Here is a 21581-nt window from a genome sequence, read left to right on the forward strand (position 1 = left end):
TTTTTCAGCCAAACCTTTATTTAAACAGGAAGTGAAATCTCTCTTGTGAAAGCGTCCTCACAGCATCAAATTAGATGTTTTTAAATGGAGAGAGAAACTGGAGCTCAGAGGGGAGAACTCAGAAACAGAATGGTCTGCCTGGAACCACAGAGCCACCATGATGCTGTTCAGATACAGAGCTGGGCTGTTATCTACGTCAAAGGCAGGAGGAGAGATTTCTCAGCAGAGCATTGCATTTAATCATTTGTTTGCATTAAATGCTGTGGCTGCTGATTATGGCAACATCATATTTTACAGACAGAATATCAAACTCAAACGCTTAAAAATGGTGAACTAAAGAGACTTGAGTGGTGAGGCTGAAACGCTTTACTGCATGACCCGTTTGTCGTTTGCACCAGGACGTACCGTGACTGTGCTGTAAACTGTCTTTCCTCTATAACACTGAGTGACTGCTTCTAATCTGGGCTCTCAGGGGCAGGCGGCCAAGTTTCCACCTCTCACAGAACTGACTGCTTGTTTCCTGTCGTGACTGTTTTCTTCCTGAGGTCAGCGGGTTAAAGCAGCCAACAGGTTTCGCAGCACAACTTACTGTACAGACTGCGTGGCTCCTGGGTTGAAGAGTTAATCAGTATTAGTCTGGTATGAGCCAGGACTGTGACGTGACTGGGCGAAATGGTTAGGTAACAGTTTGTAAATGGCTGCTGGAGTTTAACATTATGTGGAATTTTATTTAGCAGCACTTATTTAGCCATTTTAGCGCCACGGCTTTGATGGTGGATCTCCATCAGTCATTTCTTCTCCACTTCTGCAATACCTTGGAAGATCACCTGACTTCTTCACAAAGCTATTTCCTGTTAAATGTCTTCAAGGGTGTGGCCAAGTTGCCATGAAATTCCAAAGCATTGAGCTAGGCTGTTGACCTTAGCTGTCACAGACAACAGTGGCTGAAGATTTACTACTGTGACTCTGCACTGAACTGAGCCAGTTTATTATGTAACAACACCTCTGCAGAGACAGAGGCTGAGTTAAACTTCACATTGTAGAGTTTTGTTCTGTTTTAAACCCTGATTGTAGCGGCTTCCTGTTTTTTAGAGGTTTTATTCTTCTAGTAAAAATAGTTTAACTGCAGCCACGAGTCATTTTCTGTGACTGCTATTGTCAGTCACTGTGCATTATTACAACTTAAATTATATTGGCTACAAATTTTAAGTATTGATGAGTTACCTTTACTTAGTATTGTTATTTTAGATGTCCTTTTCAACCATTCATTCTTAATTTTCTCACTTTTTCTTGCTAAGAACCCTTTTTTTTTTAATTTAATTGTAACTCTTGAAAAGTGAAAGGTGTAAGCGCCTGGAGTACGCCTGGTTGGGAATCAGTGCATTGTCCGCTTGGATTTATGTTGCCGAGTAAACTACAGACATGCTCTGTGTATGCTATTTTAGCAGCATTAAAATATACATGTATATGCAACAAATACACATTATATACACTCCCTTTAACCGATCATTTTTTTAGTTACTTAACCGTTCATAGTATCTTTTTTCATCTGTCTTTTCCATTTGGATTTATTTGCTTCTTTCTCACTTTAATTTCCTTTCCTGTTTTGATCCCTTCCTCGGCTCCCTGACTCTCTGCCGCTTTCTTCCTTCAGCCAATGAAGCACCGTGGCCCACCATCACTAAGAGCGTAACAGACTGGAGGACCAACAGTCCAGAACAGGTACTGGTGTAATTCTCAGTTATATTAGTTATTCTCATGAATTCTGTGATCATAATAAATAATTTATTGCACTGTAAGCGATGTTATAGAGGTATCAAGGCTCGCTTGAGGCTTCTGCTTAGCAGTGAAGTGATGGTGTGAACTTTTCAACTCAAAATGTCTAAGGAGGAAAATCTCCATGGGAAGCAGTCATGAATGTCTTGGTGTAAGGAGAAAAAAAAAATAGGTTATGCAGTTACAGTGGGGCAAAAAAGTATTTAGTCAAATACTCTGTTATTGCCAACAAAGGTTATGTTACAAAGTATTGAGTTGTATTTTTGTTATTGACCAAATACTTATTTTCCACCCTAATTTACGAATAAATTCTTTACAAATCCTACCATGTGGATTCATGGATTTTTTTTTTCACATTCTGTCTCTCACAGTTGAAGTGTACCTCTGGTGCAAATTACTGACCTCTGTCATCATTTTAAGTGGGGGAACTTGCACAATCGGTGGCTGTCTAAATACTTTTTTGCCCCACTGTATACTTCATATCTGTGTCTCCCTCCCACCAGCTTCCCTCTGGTTATGGTACGTACCCCAGTGCCACCCACCAGGCAGCTGCACATCACTGCGCCACGAGCTCCCTGCCTCGTTCTGCCCCTGGTACACTGGGTTGGCCTCGATCCGGTGCCGCCTCATCCCCCCATCCATCATCCCCCTCTTCACAGCAAATACAGCACCGTATTTCTGTCCCTCCTAACTCAAGCCAAGGTAATAAATAGTTTTATTTATTAAAATAAAAGCTTATCTTCTTCTTCTTCTTTCAGTCCTGTTGATTGTATAACTTTGTTTTTCTGTTTCTGCACTTAGGTTCTGCCACCACCTCCCAGCCCTCCCCGCTGTCCCCACAAACAGAGCGGACAGATCCCCCTCCGGCGGTGGCCGTACGTCCCTACGTCCCGGACCATCCCTCCAGGCCACAGTCCCCCAGGAAGGGCCCTGCTACTATGAACAGCAGCTCCATCTACAGCATGTACCTACAGCAGCCTCAGGCCAAAAACTACGGATCTCTGAGCAACAGGGCTACTGTCAAAGCAGGTGATTAAACAGCAATTACTTGTTTAGACAGTTTGACAGCTTCTGCAGGTGAAAACAAACCATAACCCATCCTTTTTCCTGTCTCTCCACAGTCTACGGTAAACCCATCCTCCCCTCCTCCTCCACTTCTCCATCCCCTGTCTTTTTCCTCCAGGGGGGAGGAGGAGGAGTAAAAATATCAGGGGAGGAAGCTACAGATAAAGATGGAGGAAAAGGAGAAGGAGGAGAGAGCGGCGAGGGCCAAATTCAACCTCCACCCAGTGTGGACAACATCCCTCGTCCCCTCAGTCCCACTAAGCTCACCCCAGTTGGTAGGTGCAACCAATCACCAATAAATGTTACCTTTCTTTGTTAAAATGTTTCTCCTGTATGTGTTTAATACCAGAAAACACATTTTGTGTTAAAATAAGAAGAGTGATAAAGATGCTGAACGCTGGACCTCGACAGGAGGAAACGAGAAACACCAGAGAAAAGATTCACAGATGTAATGAAAGAGGACATGCAGAGGGTTGGTGTGACAGATGATAGCCAGGGATAGGATGGAGGCAGATGATGGAGCAGCACTTAATGCACTGTCACATTTTAGGCCAAACTTTGTGCTGAAAAAAAAGTATATTTGTCTGCACACTGAAAAAGATGTCACATCATGTTAAATACGACACTAAGGATTGAAAAAGCTCATTTCAAGCAATCTAGATATGCAAAAGATGTATAAATTAACGCTCTTTGAACTATAAAAAATGCATTTGTTTATTTTCTGTTTGGGTGTTAAATGCATGTCTACACACTTTAAAGTTTATTACAGTAACCCAGTCACTTAGTCACACTGGCTGCAGAAATATTACTCGCATAGTTTCATAAATTTCCCGTGTCTTCACTGGTCTCTTTGAGTGATACTCTTCTTATTAGCTTTTTATTCTTACTAAAGCATATTCCAGCCTCCTTCATCATTTAACCACAAATTTTATGTCAGTTGTTCAGTCAAGCATTGATTTCCTGGGAGCAGCCCTAGAATTGAGTCAGAGGACCTTCCTTAGAAAGAGCTAAATCAGCCATTCTCAAACTGCAGCCTGCTTCCAAATCTCCTGAAACACACCCAAACCTTTAATCACGTGAGCCAAATAAAATATATTTAATTCTTTCTTTTTCCAATGATACATTTAGATCTTTTTGTACTTAACTTTTTCCCTTGATAACAAAAATAAGATGCGAGAACATGTTAAAAAAAGACATTTAAAAAATCTATCTCTCTTGGCCCGCTTGAATTGTAGCCCACACCTTGGAAATCATTAAAAGCAGGACCAGATTTTTAAATCCCAGAATATCACATTTATATCTTTTTTATACTGTAAGTCTTAAAGAAAGTTCTCATTAAGTTATGGTAGTGTGCTTATCAGTCACAGATCACGCTATCCTGAAGAGCTTTTGGGAATAATTTCAGCAAAAGAAAAAAGATACAATCTAAGAAACAGGAGCAGAAAAAAATACATTTTGCCAAGAACAAATGACAAAAGAAGAAAGTAGCTTTAAAGCTTTGTCCCCCACAGCCCACTCTCAGCTCCGATACCAGAGCGATGCAGACCTGGAGGTTCTCCGCCGCCGCTTCAGCAACGCGCCGCGGCCCCTCAAGAAACGGAGCTCGATCACTGAACCTGAAGGCCCTCAGGGGCCAAACATCCAAAAACTGCTCTACCAGAGGTTGGTGCTACCACATGTTTAACTGCACCAGGACAAACAAAAAACTTTCAGGAATTTAAGACAGAAACAGAATCAAAATGGAAAAATGTAATTTGTTTTTGCCGGTTTTTTTTGCAGGTTCAACACATTAGCAGGAGGCATGGAGGGAAGCTCAGGTAAGACACCGACATATGATGGTCAGGTGACATCTGTGTGCCTAAATATATATAGATTTAAGTTCCTTCTTTAATTCTAGGCAATACTTTCTACCAACCGGACTGCCTTTTGGGAGACATGGACAACATTCATTCAGCTAATGGAAACGTAGAACGTGGAGATAAACAGGTCGCTGCAGCAGCCGCGGAGAGTGAAGCCCAAAACCTGAATTCGGATTCCCGCCGTTCGTCTCCTCCTGCAGTTACGACAGAATTATCCAAAGAGACAACAGCAGCGGCAGAGACTGGCAACGGCGTCTCACCATCGACCCAATCAAGCCCGATTCCTGTACCTGAGAGACCAGAGGACCAAAATAATAACAACCAGAGAGGCTCTAGTCCTGCTCAAAACTCAGTTGGCCACATCTCTCCTTCACCATCTCCTCCTGCCCCGCCCACTCTGCCTAAGGTATGTATACAACAACACAAAGCATACACATTAAACCTGGGCATCTGTCACACAACAATACACCAGGTTCATTTTCTTTCTCTTATGCTGTTTGCTGCAGGTAAAGCGAACCAACCTGAAGAAGCCGTCATCAGAGCGAACCGGTCACGGCCTGAGAGTCAAGTTTAACCCTCTGGCTCTTCTCCTGGATGCGTCATTGGAGGGAGAGTTTGACCTGGTGCAGAGAATCATATATGAGGTAAATCAGAACATGATGTTGTGCAATTATAGTGCTCTTATAACACAGTCTCACTTTTCATACTTGCAAAGATTACTGTGTTGCTTTGCAAAGGTAAAATTAAGTTGAATATAATTTATTTCTATAACTACATCAGCCATAGTTCCAAATGATTCCTAAACGCTGAAGCTAAAACAAGAAAACTGACTCACAGACATTTGAAAGCACTATTTCAGTTTCATCACTCATCAAAGTGACCTCAGTTTGGCCGTCGGTTTGGATGATGCTCTTACCTGGATGATTGAGCAGGCATCAAGACAGGTCTTTGAGGACATTTTTGATGTGGTCAGTGATTAAAAAGCAGAAGCACACCGACTGTGATCAGGTTGGAGCACTGATGAGACAGGAATGGATCACTATCATTTAGGATTTGGGCCAGAAGCCGATATCCAGCATCCCACTGAGCCCAGAAGAAGAAGAAGAAACTTATTGTAGTGAAGACACTGAAATGTGTCAGAATGAGTGATGAGGCTTGAGATATGCCGTTACAGTAAAGAGACAGTAGGGGTTATCATCAACAGAGATATGATCTGCATTTGGAGAATGACCTAAACCACAGAAATCTTGTGTCATACAACAGTAAACTTAAAAAAATAACGAGTGCATTTGAACTCAGAAGCTGTCCTGATGATATTTTCTTTAGTCCTGTTGAACAAATAGTCTCTGAAGTGCGAGGTAGCAGCTGGTCAACTATGGAAAGCTGGTCTTCTTAGAAGACAAGGGAAACTTCTGCAGAGCCTTCAGATTTTGAGATAATTTTTAAGCAGAGCTGAAAATCATCACACAATGTGGTTACACTTGTAAAGGTTACTTTTTTGTGTTGCATTAAAAAAAAACATTGGGTTATGCAACAGTGTAATATTTTTACATGCCAGTAATTACACCCACATGCAGACTGCCTCAACAAATTTGCCATTTACCAGGCAGTTTTAAAGCATTTTCAGTACCTTCCTGACAATACTTCCCTTTAATCTGTGCCAGTAGAGAGGAGGTCTCAGCAGGGAACTGTACAAGTTATAGTCGGGGATGCACTCTGTAGCAGCAGAGAAAACAGAGCCTCACATCTTTCGATGGAAACCCTGCCATCACTCACGGGAGAAGAGAGTCCTTACTGACTTCTTAGGCTTTAAACTGAAGTTAATGTTCTCAAGGAAACAGTCAGATCCACAAAAAGCTCAGTTTGATATTATTACACTCTGAGGCTGTGAGACTCAATAGTTTTCAACCTGCTCAAAACATGTTGTTTCCTGACTTTTGCACTGAGATCATTCTCAGCTTCTCCAGGCTGATATCACCGTTGTGGAGGTGAGCAGCTAATAACTTATTCCGGCGTTCTCCAAGTCTAATATTTCTTTATACGCATCTCTTTTTATTTCAGGTGGAAAACCCCAGCATGCCCAACGACGAAGGCATAACACCTCTTCATAACGCCGTCTGTGCTGGTCATCACCATATTGTGAAGTTCCTACTGGACTTTGGAGTTAACGTGAATGCAGCCGACAGTGACGGATGGTCAGTGCCTTCATTCGGTCTGTGCGTCATGCAGTAATACAGAGACCAATAACAGAGCAGCGGCTGCATGAAGGACTTGAGGGAGTTTGAGTAATGAGCACGCTTTGTGGTGGCGGTGCTGGAGCTCGGCTCAGAGGCAGCAGTGACAGAGATAATTGACTCCACTTTCATTTTGGCTCAGCTGCCTTAGCAGTATTGAAGGAGGAGATTACAATATGCAATTAGGGTCTGTATCCACAAGTTGCTTGATTTAATTACTGATGCATTTGATTCTTTCGTGGTTAGTTTAATTTAAACTGTAGTTGTTTTAAAATGCATTACAGGAACATCTTTTCTTTCTTTCTTTGATTGGAAGTGAATGAACTTTGGTAAAAAGAGAAATGTTCATGTTGAAGGAGGACCTAATCCTTTTCTTTATTTCCTCTCACATGGAATGTGCGCAGTGCTGTGAAAAAATCTAGCCCACGATTCAGTAGCTTGCAGAACCACCTTTAGCAGCTAAACTAAGTAACTTGGAGAAATCGTTTTCTGTAGGATTTCATTACTCTCTCACATCAGTGTGGAGGAATTTTGACCCAATCTTTCTTTTGGAGGTCTGGACTTTGAATGGGCCATTGCAGCTGTTGTAGATTTCCTGCTGTGCTTAGGATCATCGTGTTCCTGCATGACCTAGTTTCAGTGACGCTTCAGCTGTCACGTTTGACTCTAGAATACTTTGGTATACAGAGAAGCCCTTGGTAACTCAATCCTACAAGGTGCCCAAATCATCATCCCTCCACCACTGTGCTTGAGAGCTGGTACGAGGAGTTTGTGCTGATATGCTGGTGTCTCGTTCTGTTTTTATAAAGGTGCTAACGCTTACCCTTCTAATTCCTATGGAAACAAACGGTAATGGTGTACTTCATTTTTCATAGGACTGCATATACTGACCGAATTGCGATGCTCATATTAAACATAGGCAACGTTTCAGATTTCAGATACTGCTCTAAATGCTTGGTATATGCAGTTTTTTCTACTTTTAGCTCAATATGATATCAAAAAGAGGGGATAGTCCTAATAATAAGGGGAATTCATGAGCCCAATACTGGCTTATAAAGCTGGATCAGACCCACCTATGGGTGAATCTATTTGTGAAGGAAGCTAACAGCAAAGGGACAGCAGTTTGGTAGTTTTGGATATCTGCTATGCTAACAGTTTTTTTTTTTTTTTTTTTGCTGTGAAGTCACAAACTCTGCCAGTCATACAAAATTTGATCAAGCGAGTTAAGGCGACTAAAAGCTCAGCTGACTCTGCTTTAGATCTACAAAAGATCTTTATTGCAATTACAGTAACATAATATATCATCAAATTTCCTTTTTTTCTTCCTTGCAAGGTCCCTTTTAATGTTGTTGTCTTCACAGGACCCCGCTGCACTGTGCAGCTTCATGTAACAGCGTCCACCTCTGCAAGATGTTGGTGGAGTCAGGGGCGGCCATTTTTGCCACAACGATCAGCGACGTGGAAACAGCCGCGGACAAATGTGAAGAAATGGAAGAGGGCTACACCCAGTGTTCCCAGTTCCTTTACGGTAGGAAGATACAAACGCACTCACCTGCGTGTGCAATTACCATAATCGCACAGGTAAACGTCTAAAGTCATCGTTGTGTCTCTCACAGGTGTGCAGGAAAAGTTGGGTGTGATGAACAAAGGTTTAGTCTATGCCCTGTGGGACTACACAGCCCAGCAGTCTGATGAGCTCTCCTTCAGCGAAGGTGATGCTATCACTGTGGTGCGTCGCCATGACGACACTGAGACAGAGTGGTGGTGGGCGCGCCTGAATGACCGCGAGGGATACGTGCCCAGAAATCTGCTGGGGGTGAGAGAACCGAAACCAAAAGAGCGACTCTGGTGAAAATATCACAGTGAGAAAGTTAGACATTAGTATAAGAACAGGTACAACTCAAGGACAAAAAGAGAGAGAAAGACTTCAAAGGAGTCGATGATACTGTGAGTTTTATCTCCTCAGGCAGAGTAGAGTGACCCTGATGATATAAACACGATCACCTTACTTTCACAGTGCCAGGAGGACCCAGCTGAGGATCTAAGCCTGTAAACATATTCATATGGTGCCAACAGTTGTGCCATGTAGCAGCAAATCATAAAATCAACTCTAAGACATACAGAAGGCCAGTGGAGAGAAGCCAGATTAGGGGTTATGTGAAAGTAGGAAGTGGAGATGCTGCTCTGTGGGAGGCAAGAGAGAAACTTTTCATGTGTGTTTGACAAGGATTTTATTTCAAAGAATAGTCCAGTTTTATTCAAAGGTTAGGGCTGACTGAAATTCTGCTCTGAAGTTTCAAGCAGCTGGTTTCATGTTAGCATATAAGACGTCAAGGACACTTAGAAAAGATGAGATTTCTGATTTTGAGCTATTTAACTGCAGAAAAGTTTGCCCCATCCAACTCTTGGCGTCACATAGATGGTGTAAAAGAGCAGCAAGAGTATGTCAAGTACCTGTCTGTCCTATGTTCTGTTCAGTTTATACCACACAGAAAACATGCAAATGCAGGAAGACCTTCTTCCCACACGATGCCCCTCAGTCTGCTGGCCTTCAGATGTTCAGGCACCTTGAGAACATGTTGACATGATGTTGTGACCTCACCTACATCCTCGCTTGCTCTTTCTAGCTCTCTGTGTCTGTCTTGTTTTCTCTGCAGCTGTATCCAAGGATCAAACCCAGACAACGCTCACTGGCATAAAGCCCAGATCAGGAGCCTCATGCTCGAAGAGGGGGCATGCATGCAGGAAAGAAGAAGAAGAAGGAGAAGAAGGAGCAGAATGAGGGGAGGACAAAGATGGAGCCACTTTCTTCTATTTGTGTGGATGCAACAGAGCCAAATCGTGATAGATGCAGTGTGCATTTTCACCAAGATGTTGCAGAGCTGACGTAAATTCATAACTCAAAGTGTTCAGCTGCATGAGAAATGCTGAATGAAAAAAAAGAGTATTAAAAAAGCAATTAAAGCTTTTTTAAAGCTCCACGCAGCTTAAAATATGAAACAATGAGCTTGGAGTCATAAAGCTCTGTCTGATATTCTCCAAATATTCTTTAAATGTCGCTTTATTTTTGTACTGTGTTAATTTAAAATAATGCCAGCCTCATCAGCGACATAGCAAAGGAATGCGCTCTTTCTCAGCTACAGTGGAAACACCTTCACGCTGCACGGCGTGAAGATTTGTAAATGCAGTAAATTTACAGGCTGAAAGTACGTGTGAGATGTGAAATGTGAAAGTGGAGCCGGAAAGAGGAAAGTGAGGGGAGGGTAAACAACGTTAACGGGAGTCAGGTTTCGGCAGAAAATGAATCAGAGGAAAAGAGTTGGAAGTGCAACCACAAGACTGTGACACGTGGAAGCTGGGATCTGCATCCACCCACGCACGGTGAAGCAAAAAGGTTTGAAGTCAAGTCAGAATAATGGGCTGTTTCTGAGTTCATAATCTGACATTCAAGCATTTGTCAACTATTATGGGATGAATGCACGCTCTCACATGTACATGTGTTCGACTGCCAAAATGGTTGTTGAGGGTAAAGGAGGAGAAAGGGGGAAAAGAGGAAGGAAAACAAGAATGAGGAGAAAAGGGTGTGAAAGTGAAGGATGGGTGATACTTTTATTTAGAGGAGATAAAAAAAAATGCTGCTAGTTGTTGCATATTTTTCTTCAGACTAAAGATACCGACCCTCATGTAAAAACTGACGATTAACCCATTAATTAAACGCTACTCTGTCAATCTGCTGTTAAATGTGTTAAATTAAAGGTCCTGTGGCTGCTCAGAAAGGTGGCTTCAAGGAAAGCCCAGCCTAATTCTGGCCTGGGAAAGAGAACCTGTGTCAGTGTTGAAATGGGGCTAAATTAGCCGTGAGTGGAGGAAGAACTGCTTCCACTGCTTCTGCTTCTGGCCCTGATTTATATTGCTTTATTTAAAACAAAACATTGCTTTCTATTATTATTTTTCTCATTACTAGCACACGCTGCTCCTGTTTCTTTTCATGTATCAGTGCTGGTGCTGCTCACTGCTGCCACCTAGTGTACAGGAAAGGTTTGCCACAAAATAAAGCGCCGTTTTCTTCAGCACGAGCTGTGTAAAATATGAAGCAATAAGATGAGTGATGTTTGGTGTGAGAGTGAGATATTGTTCTGAGAAGTGCTTACCATCACTTTGTGTATATGCAAACTGTAACTATACAGCTACTGTACAATATTAATAAAGAAATTATAATCCCTACAGAGAAAAATAACAATGACTCAGCTCGTTTTTGGTTTTTTTTGTCAAACAATGCACAGCTGGAACAGTTACAGGCAGACACACGTGAGCTTACATAATTACAAGCCTCAAGTAATAAACCGTGGACTTTAGATGGGAATTAAAGTTCAAAGGTCATTCAGGAGAGCCAGCACCGACAGAAAGCTCTTCAGTCGTAAATTTTTTCCAGATTAAAATCCTAAATTCAATCACTGTGGCGTTTGTTATGTAATTTAATGCAGGAACTGAACTACAGAAAACTGTCAGCCTTTTATTTTGTAATTTCAAAATAAAAACACTTGGCAAACCGATCTGTGGGGAAATTTCAAAATCAGTTGAGTTACTTGGGCAGTTTTCCAGTTTAGTTCTTATTGTTAAACTGTTCACTTCAGTTAGTTTTATTAGTTGGAGTTTAGAATGTATTCACTGTGAAATGGATGTTGTTTGATGAGTTCAGAACTGTACAAAATTACAAAACACTACTAACACACATACTCATACTCATGTAAAAACCCAGTTTACATGCCTACCAAAGCTGGCTCAGAGTTGGTGTGCTGACATAGTTGGCGAAACTGACGAATTGTTAAGACACTTTTTAGACAATTATGTTATTTAGTTTTGTTATCTTGTAATTTTATTTGTCTAAAATGCTTTTTTTTTTACACTTAGTTTAAGTTTATTTTAGGCAAACGTAATATAATCTTGTTTCCAGCAGTAAATTCACTTTAAGTTTCTACAGTCATTGGTTTTAATCAAACACTTATTTTGAAGCAGTGACCGGAAGTAGTCTTGTTACTATTGGATGCTTTTCCGGTACAATGTGCTACATTCGTATGTAGCGTAGCGTCTGGTGAAACTGTAATACATTTTCCAAAAGAAAACAGTTGATTAATTTTTGTTGCGGGGTTCATTCACGAAGACATTTTAACCGAACGTAAGTCAGAGATTTATATAATGGTTTGTATTTGATATCCCAAATTACAACGTAGCATTTCGGACGCTTTATGTTAATTATTGCTTTGTTGTGTTAATAAAGTTCCGCTGGCAGACAGGTTTTGCTGCCACAGAGGCGAGAAGATTCGACCCCTAAAGAGAGCTGCTGAAGATTAAAGTGAAGAATATAAATACCTGATTTTCCACTTTGGACAATTTATTTTATTATTGAAAGCAACACTGCCCATGCTTGGTACATAATTCAAACGGTGATAGTAGTTAATATTAAAAACGAACCCATTTACAGTGTATTTACACAGGCAATAGACCGGGCATTCCAAGAGAAAATACTAAAGAATTCACACATTGGGGTGTTTTTATGTGCTCTGGCACGTTTGGTATCATTGGAAAATGTGAGATTAGGTTTCGAAGGAAGCCAAGGAAAATAATTTAACACTCGGGTTTATCAGGAAAGAAGCAGAAACTGAAGGTGGCAACAACAATGGAAGGAAGGAAGTGAAGGATGGTGGTTTTACAGATTTCGGTGGAAAGTGGGAGAAATGATTTGTGCAGTAATAAACAGAATAGATGAGATTAGAAAAATCAAAGTTACAATATTCACAGTAGGTGAATACAGTACACAGAGAAGGGGGGGGGGGGGGGGGTGATATTCTCATGGTTACTAATAAAATATGATGCAGTTGATTTTAAATCAGATCAGAAAGATTAAAGTGAAATTACATGTGAAAGACAGTCTACCAATGAAAAATGACTCAAGAGTTCAGTGCCTTAAATTAACACAAATTGTGCAGAGGCAACTTCTTTGTTTCTTCTCTTTCTTCAGCACTGCAATCTGAGAGCTGGTGATAGTTGTGCTCTGACTACCAATAAACCTAACAGAAGATGAAAATGTGTATAAAAGATGAACAACTTTTCCACTGTACCACCCACTTGCACTCTGTGGAGTTTTTACTGCTTCTCTTTCATTGGCATCTAGGTGCACCATGGCAGAGGTTTTCCACCTGAAGACACCGCTGCTGGAGAGCATCAACATGTCCAAGAGGGTGGGAACCACTGTCTATCTAAAAATGGAGAATGCACAGCCCTCTGGTTCCTTCAAGATCCGTGGCATCGGGCACCTCTGCCAGCAGGTGGGAATCTTTACAGCCCCCCTCACGCGTGCTCCCTTTCTTCAGATCCACATTGTCACACAGTGACTGTTTAATGTGTCGTTGCAGCTCGCCAGACACTCCAAAGGAGTAATCTGCTCTTCAGGTGACTCTGTCCTGTTAAACATCATATTCTCATTACAATGCAGTGTCATTAGTGTGTTTCTTTAGTATTGAAGGTGGTGTTTTTTCAGGTGGTAATGCAGGTATGGCTGCAGCATATGCAGCCCAAAAAATGGGCGTGCCAGCCACCATCATAGTTCCCTCCTCCACTCCTCCATTGGTGGTCCAGAGACTCCATGATCAGGGTGCTACTGTCAGAATTGTAGGCAAGGTGAAGCTCACTGATATGATGGTTTAAAATCCAGAATTTAGATTTTTTTTTTTTTTTTTTTTTTAAAGAAGACTAAGACTCTTATCTTTGCAGGTTTGGGATGATGCCAACGCAGAGGCTCTCAAACTGGCAGAAACTGAAGGGCTTACTTATGTTGCTCCATTCGATCACCCCTTGCTATGGTAGAGAACCTCCTCATTAAAGCACAGGGCACTTTAAAAAGACTCACTTTCAAACTGTACCTGTGTCCACGCACTCACCCATACAGGGAAGGCCACGCCAGTATGATTGCAGAGGTCACTGCCTCTCTGGGTCCCAGCGTGAAGCCCGGAGCTGTGGTGGTGTCTGTGGGCGGAGGGGGCCTCCTGTGTGGGGTCATCCAGGGCCTCAAGGATGTGGGCTGGACAGACGTGCCCATCGTCGCGATGGAAACAGTGGGGGCACACTGTTTCAATGCTGCAATTAAAGCGGGGAAGTTGGTCACTTTAGATGACATCACCAGGTTTGACTTTAAAGGAGTTTAAAAGTTTTTTGCAATGAAGTGTTTCGAACGTACCCTCATCCATCAAACCTACTGCCTCTCCACAGCGAGGCTAAATGTCTTGGAGCGAAGACAGCCTGTAAACAAGCCTTCGACTACAGCCAGAGCAGCGAGCTGACAATCATCTCTGAGCTGGTGACCGACCAGCAGGCTCTGCATGCTATCCAAACATTCCTGGGTGAGTGTTTTTACCTCTGAATTTGCCTTTAAGCTTGGTGATGAGTGTCAATTAATGAATCTGTAATAGTTTTTTTTTTTCTTCATATTGCATCACATTTATTCTCACCAAATGCTATTAAGTCAGTGTCCAAATCAGCATGGTAGACTTTTGTTTCTATCCTGTGCATCCTAATACCTCCAGTTTCCACGGTTACTTTGATAATAAGGAGTATAAAGAAGGGTTTTTGCAGAAAATTAGAATGAGGTTTTACTCTGTAAAAGACTTCCTGTACATAAATGCTTTCATTTGGCTTCCCTGTACAATGTTTTTCTTCACTTCGAGCTGCTGGACAAGCATGTCTTTATGCCCCAGAATGAATGAAATTAACTGCAAACCATACAGGCCTGTGGAAGCCATTTTCTGCCCTCTTGGGGGCAGAGAAAGTCTAATGATTAATGATAGAGCTACAGCCAGGGGAAGGCAATAATTTATTAGCACATTTATTCAAGCACTATACTTGTTGGTACTTATTATTAACTTATACTGAACAACATCAGTTGTAGTTAATTTATCTAATACAACAAAACATATACTAATCTTATATAGCACAACACTTTGTGAAATATTAGACTAGGGCTGCTTTGCACTATAAACTTAAATATGTAACTAAAGAACACAGATCTGTGCAGCAATACTTTAAATTCTTCCCTCTCACATTAATCTTCCCATATTAATCTGGCAACCTCCAGTGCAGCCTGTCCTCTGTGTTTTGCAGTAAAATACTGCCTAAATTTCCCTCATAAAATGCAGTGTCACAAAAGCCCCTAAACATGCTAATTTATCATTTTATAACAGAACAAACACTTCTCCATTGAGACTTTAGAAACATTTTGCTGTCGGTTTTTTTGAACTTCATATCTGTATGAAGTCAGGAGCCCTATCCAGCCAGCCAGTCAGAGGACAGTTTAGGCTTTAAAGGGTAGCAACACTTTCTGTTCTTCCTGGAGATCCTGAGGTATTCCCAGACCAGATGAGATGTATCGTCTCTCTAGCTGTGTCTGGGTCTACTCCAGGATCTCCTCCCAGTTGGGTGTGATTGGAAACCTGCAAAGAGAGAAACTAGGGAGGCATCCTAACCAGAGGCCGGAGCCACCTTCACTGGCTTCTACAGAGGAAATGTGAATTGTACAAAGCGGGTCCACTTTAAGTTGGTTTTTGGATGATTCACGCATGCAAAGAATTCAGGTGAAGGGTCTGAATACCTCTACCTTCAGTAACTATGGCAACAATGTTCACACCATGACAAAACTTTTTAATCAGTAACTTTTAAGCCTGCTGCTTTGTGGCTTTGCTGAATAGTGGAAAATGTTTGAAAAATTATGCACAACTAAGTGGAAATTGCACCAGAGTTAATGTGATGGCATGCCGGTTGCAGATGAGGAACGCGTGCTGGTGGAGATGGCGTGTGGAGCAGCGCTGGCAGCTGTCTACAGCGGTATCATAGTCAGATTACAAAATGAAGGTAAGTCCTCACCTTCCTTCTGTTTTCTTCATACTGAAGCAGCTGATGAGTACTTCAGTCCATCAGGCTGAGACAGTTGAGACCTTCTCAGTTCAGAGAAATGACTACATCAGTTACTGCTTCTCCTCATTTTAGGTCGTCTGCCAGCTCTCATGGGCCCTCTGCTGATGATTGTGTGCGGTGGCTCCACCATCAACATGGAGCAACTGACCAACCTGAAGCACAAACTGCAGAGTTAAACTTTTGTATGCGTGCAGGTGTGTGTGTGTGTGTGTGGGCAGGGTGTGTATAACGATGAAAAAACTTCAGTGAATGGAAGGAAAAATAAAGAAATGTGCAGTTTTACTGTAAATTTAAAAGCAAAAGTCTCTTTATATAATTTAAAAGAAAGTTTATAATATTTTAGTGTGATTATATGTTAAGTAACTGAGCTAAATCTTTATAAGTTATTAAGTGTTTTAATTTAAACGTCATTTTGAGTAATTATTGCTTAGCATGCAGTTACACAGTTTTGTCACATGGTGGTGTCACAGCTCTCTAATCAAAAGTGCCTCAAAGTTAGAAACACTTCAGACAAGTATTAGCATCTTTTTTTCCATTTTGTTTGTCAGAAAGCCCGCAGTAAGTCTCAGTGAAGTGTGACACTGTGTTTACCCACATGTGTGTTGACAACAAAATGAATATTGGTTGGTGACTCTCGTAGCAAGAAACGGCACTTGCTCACTGATAGTATCTCTGCTCTGATCCCTGTGGTGTTCGGCATGAAAGGAGAGAGCATCAAATATGGACAGTTTTGACTACATGCAATGAAAAAAACAGTATAAAACCCAGAGCAAAGCAACGAGATAAAAATAAAGTGTTTGCCATGCATAACTGAATTCATGGGTCATTCATTGAAATATCCATCACTGCCTTGTCCCCCCAGAATCAGCTGATAAGGACACTACACTGCACTGAGGTGTCACAGTTTAGTAAAGTGCTATGTTAAGCAGAAGTGCCAAAATAGCAAATTGCAAAGAGAGGCTTGGAAATTTTTCATATTATGAATAAATACTAGTCGTGTGCAATGCTGCATATTTTGGTATCGATCCAATAGCGATGCTGACTTGGTATCGATACAATCGATATTTGGATCGATCTGCCCACCACTAATAAATACCTATACATCCATATTCTTCTGCTTATCCAGGTCGAGGTAGTGGTTGAGGTGGAGCTTGTGATAGGGTGAGGGTAGGGGACACCTCAGAGAGGTCACCCGTCTTTCGCAGGCCTCACAACTCGCACTGTAAGGCCACAATCAGTTGGTGCATTCAAACCCTCACTTGCTGTGAGGTGGTGGTGGTGGTGGTGCTTCATTGCCTTCCTCTGATGTGCATTTCCGGCACTCCCCCGTGCGTTTTGGGATACTCTGCTGATTTTTCATGCACGTGTTACTGCACATGAAAAATCTGCTGGTCAGATTGTTTTTGCGATCGGATTGGTTTAACTCTTACCTCTAACCCTGACAGCTGGGAACAGGTCCAGCTTGTCACAGTACTGAAGTAGACACGCAGTAAAAGAAGATATTAGATATTTTAAAGGGCAGGATTTACTATATTTTACATTTTTGAAGTTAAGGTGGGGTTGCAGGGTGGTTAAACCCATGCAACCCCCCCATTATTTCCTAGGCTGTTGCTTTGATTTGCTTTAAGTCAAAACAACAGACTTTGTTGTTCATGTCACATTAAAATTAGCAGTCAGGTCACTTTGTGTTGTGTGTAGGCGGCTATTACTATGGAAACAGCTCCTCACTGCTCTGTGCAGAGTTCATTTTAACAACTTGGAGATAGTGTTTGCCTTCTCAGCTCTCAGACAGTTGCATAAGATATCAGGTTCTTCACAAAGAGCACTGGCAGATAATGGGCTTGATGTGAACACTTGCATAATCCTGTGTATTTCTCTGCATTGTCTGTTCAGAAGCAGCCCGAGCGACAAAAGATTGAATTTTAAAATAAGAACAGCTCCACGTGTAATCTTGTGGAGGTGAAAATGGGAGTTTTTCGTGATGATAAAATGATATTTATGATAAAGGTGCATGTTGCAGTGTGTGTTCTGGTTCAATCTGCATTTCAAACAGCCTTTGAGGCATTTGTTATAGTTTTATAATGAAAATATTAGATGGTTTCCTTTGCAGAATAACCGGCAATATTAATAAAGACTTATGCAATTTGAATAGCTGCATAGACAGAAGAAAAGCCTGGAAAATAAAAAGGCTGTGGCATTGTATTAATGAAAGGTCTGTATGCTACAGGCCAGCAAAACTGCTCCTTTTACAGAAATGATCATGCTTGATGACAATCAGTTAATCAAGTGCATTTGGTGACCAGCACCTGCCTGCTGCTTATCTTATTAATTCCCTTAGAAGAAGTAAGCATGTTCTTCATTTTTTAAAGCATGACTGAATAACAGTTCTAATAGCAAAACACCACAATGTCTACATTGTAAAAGAACACAAACAAACGTTGGTGCTCTGGAGGGAGGGGGGGGGGGTCTGTTTTCTGAAAATTGACTGGCAAAAACTGCATTTTGGGTAACCATTCAAACATTGAACATTCAAAGGTCATATATCCTGTGGGTTAGATGGCTGCTCAAAACAAGCTATAGCTGGAGCTTGGTCCCAGATCGCAGCTCTCACGCATGGATAATGACCCTCAAAGCAGGGTGGGTGCAGGACCAAAAGTGCTCATTGCCCCTTTCATTTGGTGCATTACTCAAAATTGTGCAACACATCAAAAACTAATCAGCACAGTGTTTTTATTATTGAGTATGAAACAGTGAAAATCGTCTTCCTGTTATGCTCCTCTGAACAGCACTCTGCTTGGTTTTTAAGGACATCTGTTGCTGAAAATTTTAAAGAGGTTGAAATCTGCCATCACGTCGTCCCTATCGGATCTAATTCAGTAACAAAGGAGCAAATATAAAAGCAGGTTATCTCAGGATTAGCTCAGACAACATTAAAGTATATGCTTCTCATTCAGCTGCAGTCTCTGATTGAAAGCAGAAACCAGTTTATTCCAGCAGTAACCCTGAGCAGTCTGGTTAGACTAGGTAAATCCCAGGAGCGCAGTCGACACTTCGCACTTCAAGGTCACACATGGTGCGGACATGATTGTGTTGTAAATGCTGCTCACTGTGACACAACAGCCTCACAGTCCATTCAGACGACCGGGAGAAACCGGTACGTGTCGCCTCACCTGCTCTGTTAACGGCTGAACAATTTTCCACTCTGTTCCCACATGATAAAGATTCTTGGTCTGCATCATCCATCTACCTGACCTGCAGCTGTGCTCCCACCTCTAGTGGATGTGATCTGGGAAGCGGACTGACAGAGGAGCTAATGGTCGCAGCAGCCCATTTCTATGACAACAGAAAGCTTTGATGATCCCAGCAGAGGGCATTTGAACAGAGCTGCGGCTATAAATAGAACAAGTAAACAAGTATGAGCAGAGGAGGTGGCGAGAGCGGTGCATGTCTGTGTATGTGTTATGCACATCTCTACATATGTACATGTAATTTGCACATATTTATTTATGCGATTAATGTCCCATTTATCCTGTCCATTAGTCCCCTCCATTTTCCCCTGTCAAACTCTTATCCCACCTTATGAACACAGTTTCCCACATGTGAACAAAGTGAGTGTAGAAGTATTCTTACAGTATATACTCACCGCATCAGCAAAGGATGCGGTTAGAGGTGACTTCACTTCCACTGACTCTAAAAGAAATTATTTAACAATTTCTCACCGGGATGAAGCTGTTTTGTAGCATTCAGATAAATGAAATAATAAAAATAAAAGAGACAAAATATATTTCTAATTGCAGCTGAATACACAAAGAAAGGAAGCTTGACATTTTGTCTACTAATTAACGATTTCTGTATGGGCTCTCTTACTTTACAAAGGTCTTGCAGCCTGTTTGTCACGTACTGCATGTGGCAGTGTAAAGGTCACAGTGAGTGGTCAGTCCTGCTGGGCTGAGCCGGCCAGTGATCAACATTTTTCACCCCTTTTGTTTTCCCATTGTTGAATGTACCCTACATGCACAGGCTCACTGCAGTGAATGCTCTGTAATTGATGTTCATGTCAAAGAGCGCGGTGTCCCGCGAACACGCTGCTTTTAACTCATGCCACACGCCGTGAGGCATCGCTCCTTTATTGCTGAAAAACTGTGTTTCTAAAATTAGTAAGAGGAGCAGAATGACGATGCAGAGACGGCGTGTTATTGATGCCTCGATTTGGGAATGTTTGCTCATGTTTTTTGACAGGGAATCACAAGGTAGAGCTGAGCAGCTGCTGCGTGTATCCAAGGCAACCTGATGACGGCATAGGAGCATATACTGAATCTTAATATGAAGCTTGATGAGTTGAGGATTTCATCATGGCAACAGGTTCCTATTAAAATACTTGTTATTCAACAGCTGCTCGGTTTCATGGGTTTCAGGAAAATTCAGATACTTTTTATACTTTTTATACTTGTCCTATCATCCTATACTTTTATACAGGATGATCTTAACTACAGTTTAATTTTGATACAAATGAATGAAGGTTGGTTGAGCTTCATCAGTAAACGGGGCGACTGAAGCCACACAGTGAGCTCAGGTTAGATCAGATACCGTGGCCACTTTATTAGGTACATGTTGTTTGTAAAAGATTGGCTCTCTTCTGCCTTCAGAGCCGCCTTAAGTCTTCATGGCATAGATTCAACCCTCCTCTGGGATTTTGGTACATATTGACATGATCACACAGTTGCCCCAGATTTCTCAGCTGCACGTTCACAATGCAAATTGGATCTGGTGTCTGTGAAGGCCGTTTCAGTAGAGTTTACATCAGTCTGAGATGATCTGAGTTTCAAGTGCCATGGTGTGTTAAGAAGGTGATGAGTACACTGTGGTCATAAAGGGATGGACATGGTGAGTAACAATGCTCGACTGGTACTCAGAGAAGAAAATATCTCCCACACAACCCCAACAGCTTGAACTGTTGATATAAGGCAGGATCGATCAATTCTTTCATGTTACGACAAACTCTGACCTTAACATCTGAAAGTCATAACAGAAGACTCATCAGGTGAGGCAAGGTTTTTCTAATTCTCCTGTCGCCCAGTTTTTGATGAGCCTCATTTTCCTTTTCTTAGCTGACAGGAAGGACACCCAGTGTGGTATTCTCCTTCTGCATTCAGAGAAGCTCTTCTGCATACCTTGTTTATAGCAAGTGTTTATTTCACTTACTGTTGCCTTCCTATCAGCTTGAGGTAGCCTGACCCTCCTCTGGACCTCCGACTTCAACATGTCATTTCCTTCCAGAGAACTGCTGCTTGCTGGGTATTTTCTCCTTTCCAAACCATTTTCTGTAAACTCCAGAGATTATTTTTGGGGAAAATCCCAGCAGGTCAACAGGTTCTGAAAAACTCAGACCAGCCAATAAGTCAACAACCTCCATGAAACATTCAAAGTCACTTACATCACATTTCTTCCCCATTGTAATGCCCAGTAGTGCTTTAGCAGCTTGTTTTGATCATGTCTACATGCATAAACGCACTGAGTTGCTGCCATTTGATTGGATAATTAGATGTTTGTGCAAATGAGCAGTTCAACAGATATATCTAATAAAGTAGTCAGTGAGTGTAAAGTCTTTGGACCAGCTGTAGGTCACAACAAGTTTAAATTAGTTTAGGTAACACCATTGACGATGCTCTAAAAGGCCCCAAGG

At 41.7% G+C, this 21581-nt stretch overlaps 2 protein-coding genes across 9 annotated transcripts in view; both read left to right on the top strand.

Annotated features, from left to right (window-relative positions):
* LOC101483368 (apoptosis-stimulating of p53 protein 1) overlaps positions 1-11177 on the top strand; it is a 56786-nt gene extending 45609 nt beyond the window's left edge. For all 8 annotated transcript variants that reach the window (XM_014413576.4, XM_014413574.4, XM_014413577.4 and 5 more), the window contains 12 exons: positions 1655-1722; positions 2280-2478; positions 2578-2805; positions 2898-3116; positions 4353-4503; positions 4621-4658; positions 4739-5106; positions 5207-5344; positions 6762-6895; positions 8296-8462; positions 8551-8750; positions 9592-11177. In XM_014413576.4, coding sequence (XP_014269062.2) covers positions 1655-1722; positions 2280-2478; positions 2578-2805; positions 2898-3116; positions 4353-4503; positions 4621-4658; positions 4739-5106; positions 5207-5344; positions 6762-6895; positions 8296-8462; positions 8551-8750; positions 9592-9633 — 1952 coding nt within the window. In that variant the 3' untranslated portion in view covers positions 9634-11177. The remainder of the gene's footprint in view (positions 1-1654; positions 1723-2279; positions 2479-2577; positions 2806-2897; positions 3117-4352; positions 4504-4620; positions 4659-4738; positions 5107-5206; positions 5345-6761; positions 6896-8295; positions 8463-8550; positions 8751-9591) is intronic.
* Positions 11178-11956: 779 nt separating this feature from the next.
* On the top strand, positions 11957-16708 carry sdsl (serine dehydratase-like). The gene is made up of 9 exons (XM_004574747.4): positions 11957-12110; positions 13107-13260; positions 13348-13384; positions 13473-13612; positions 13706-13794; positions 13881-14114; positions 14201-14331; positions 15749-15835; positions 15971-16708. The coding sequence occupies exons 2-9, from the start codon at positions 13114-13116 to the stop codon at positions 16072-16074; spliced, it is 969 nt and encodes a 322-aa protein (XP_004574804.1). The 5' UTR covers positions 11957-12110; positions 13107-13113; the 3' UTR covers positions 16075-16708.
* The last annotated feature ends 4873 nt before the right edge of the window (positions 16709-21581 follow it).

The sequence above is a fragment of the Maylandia zebra genome, linkage group LG19, assembly GCF_041146795.1.
Source record: "Maylandia zebra isolate NMK-2024a linkage group LG19, Mzebra_GT3a, whole genome shotgun sequence".
Taxonomy (NCBI): domain Eukaryota; kingdom Metazoa; phylum Chordata; class Actinopteri; order Cichliformes; family Cichlidae; genus Maylandia; species Maylandia zebra.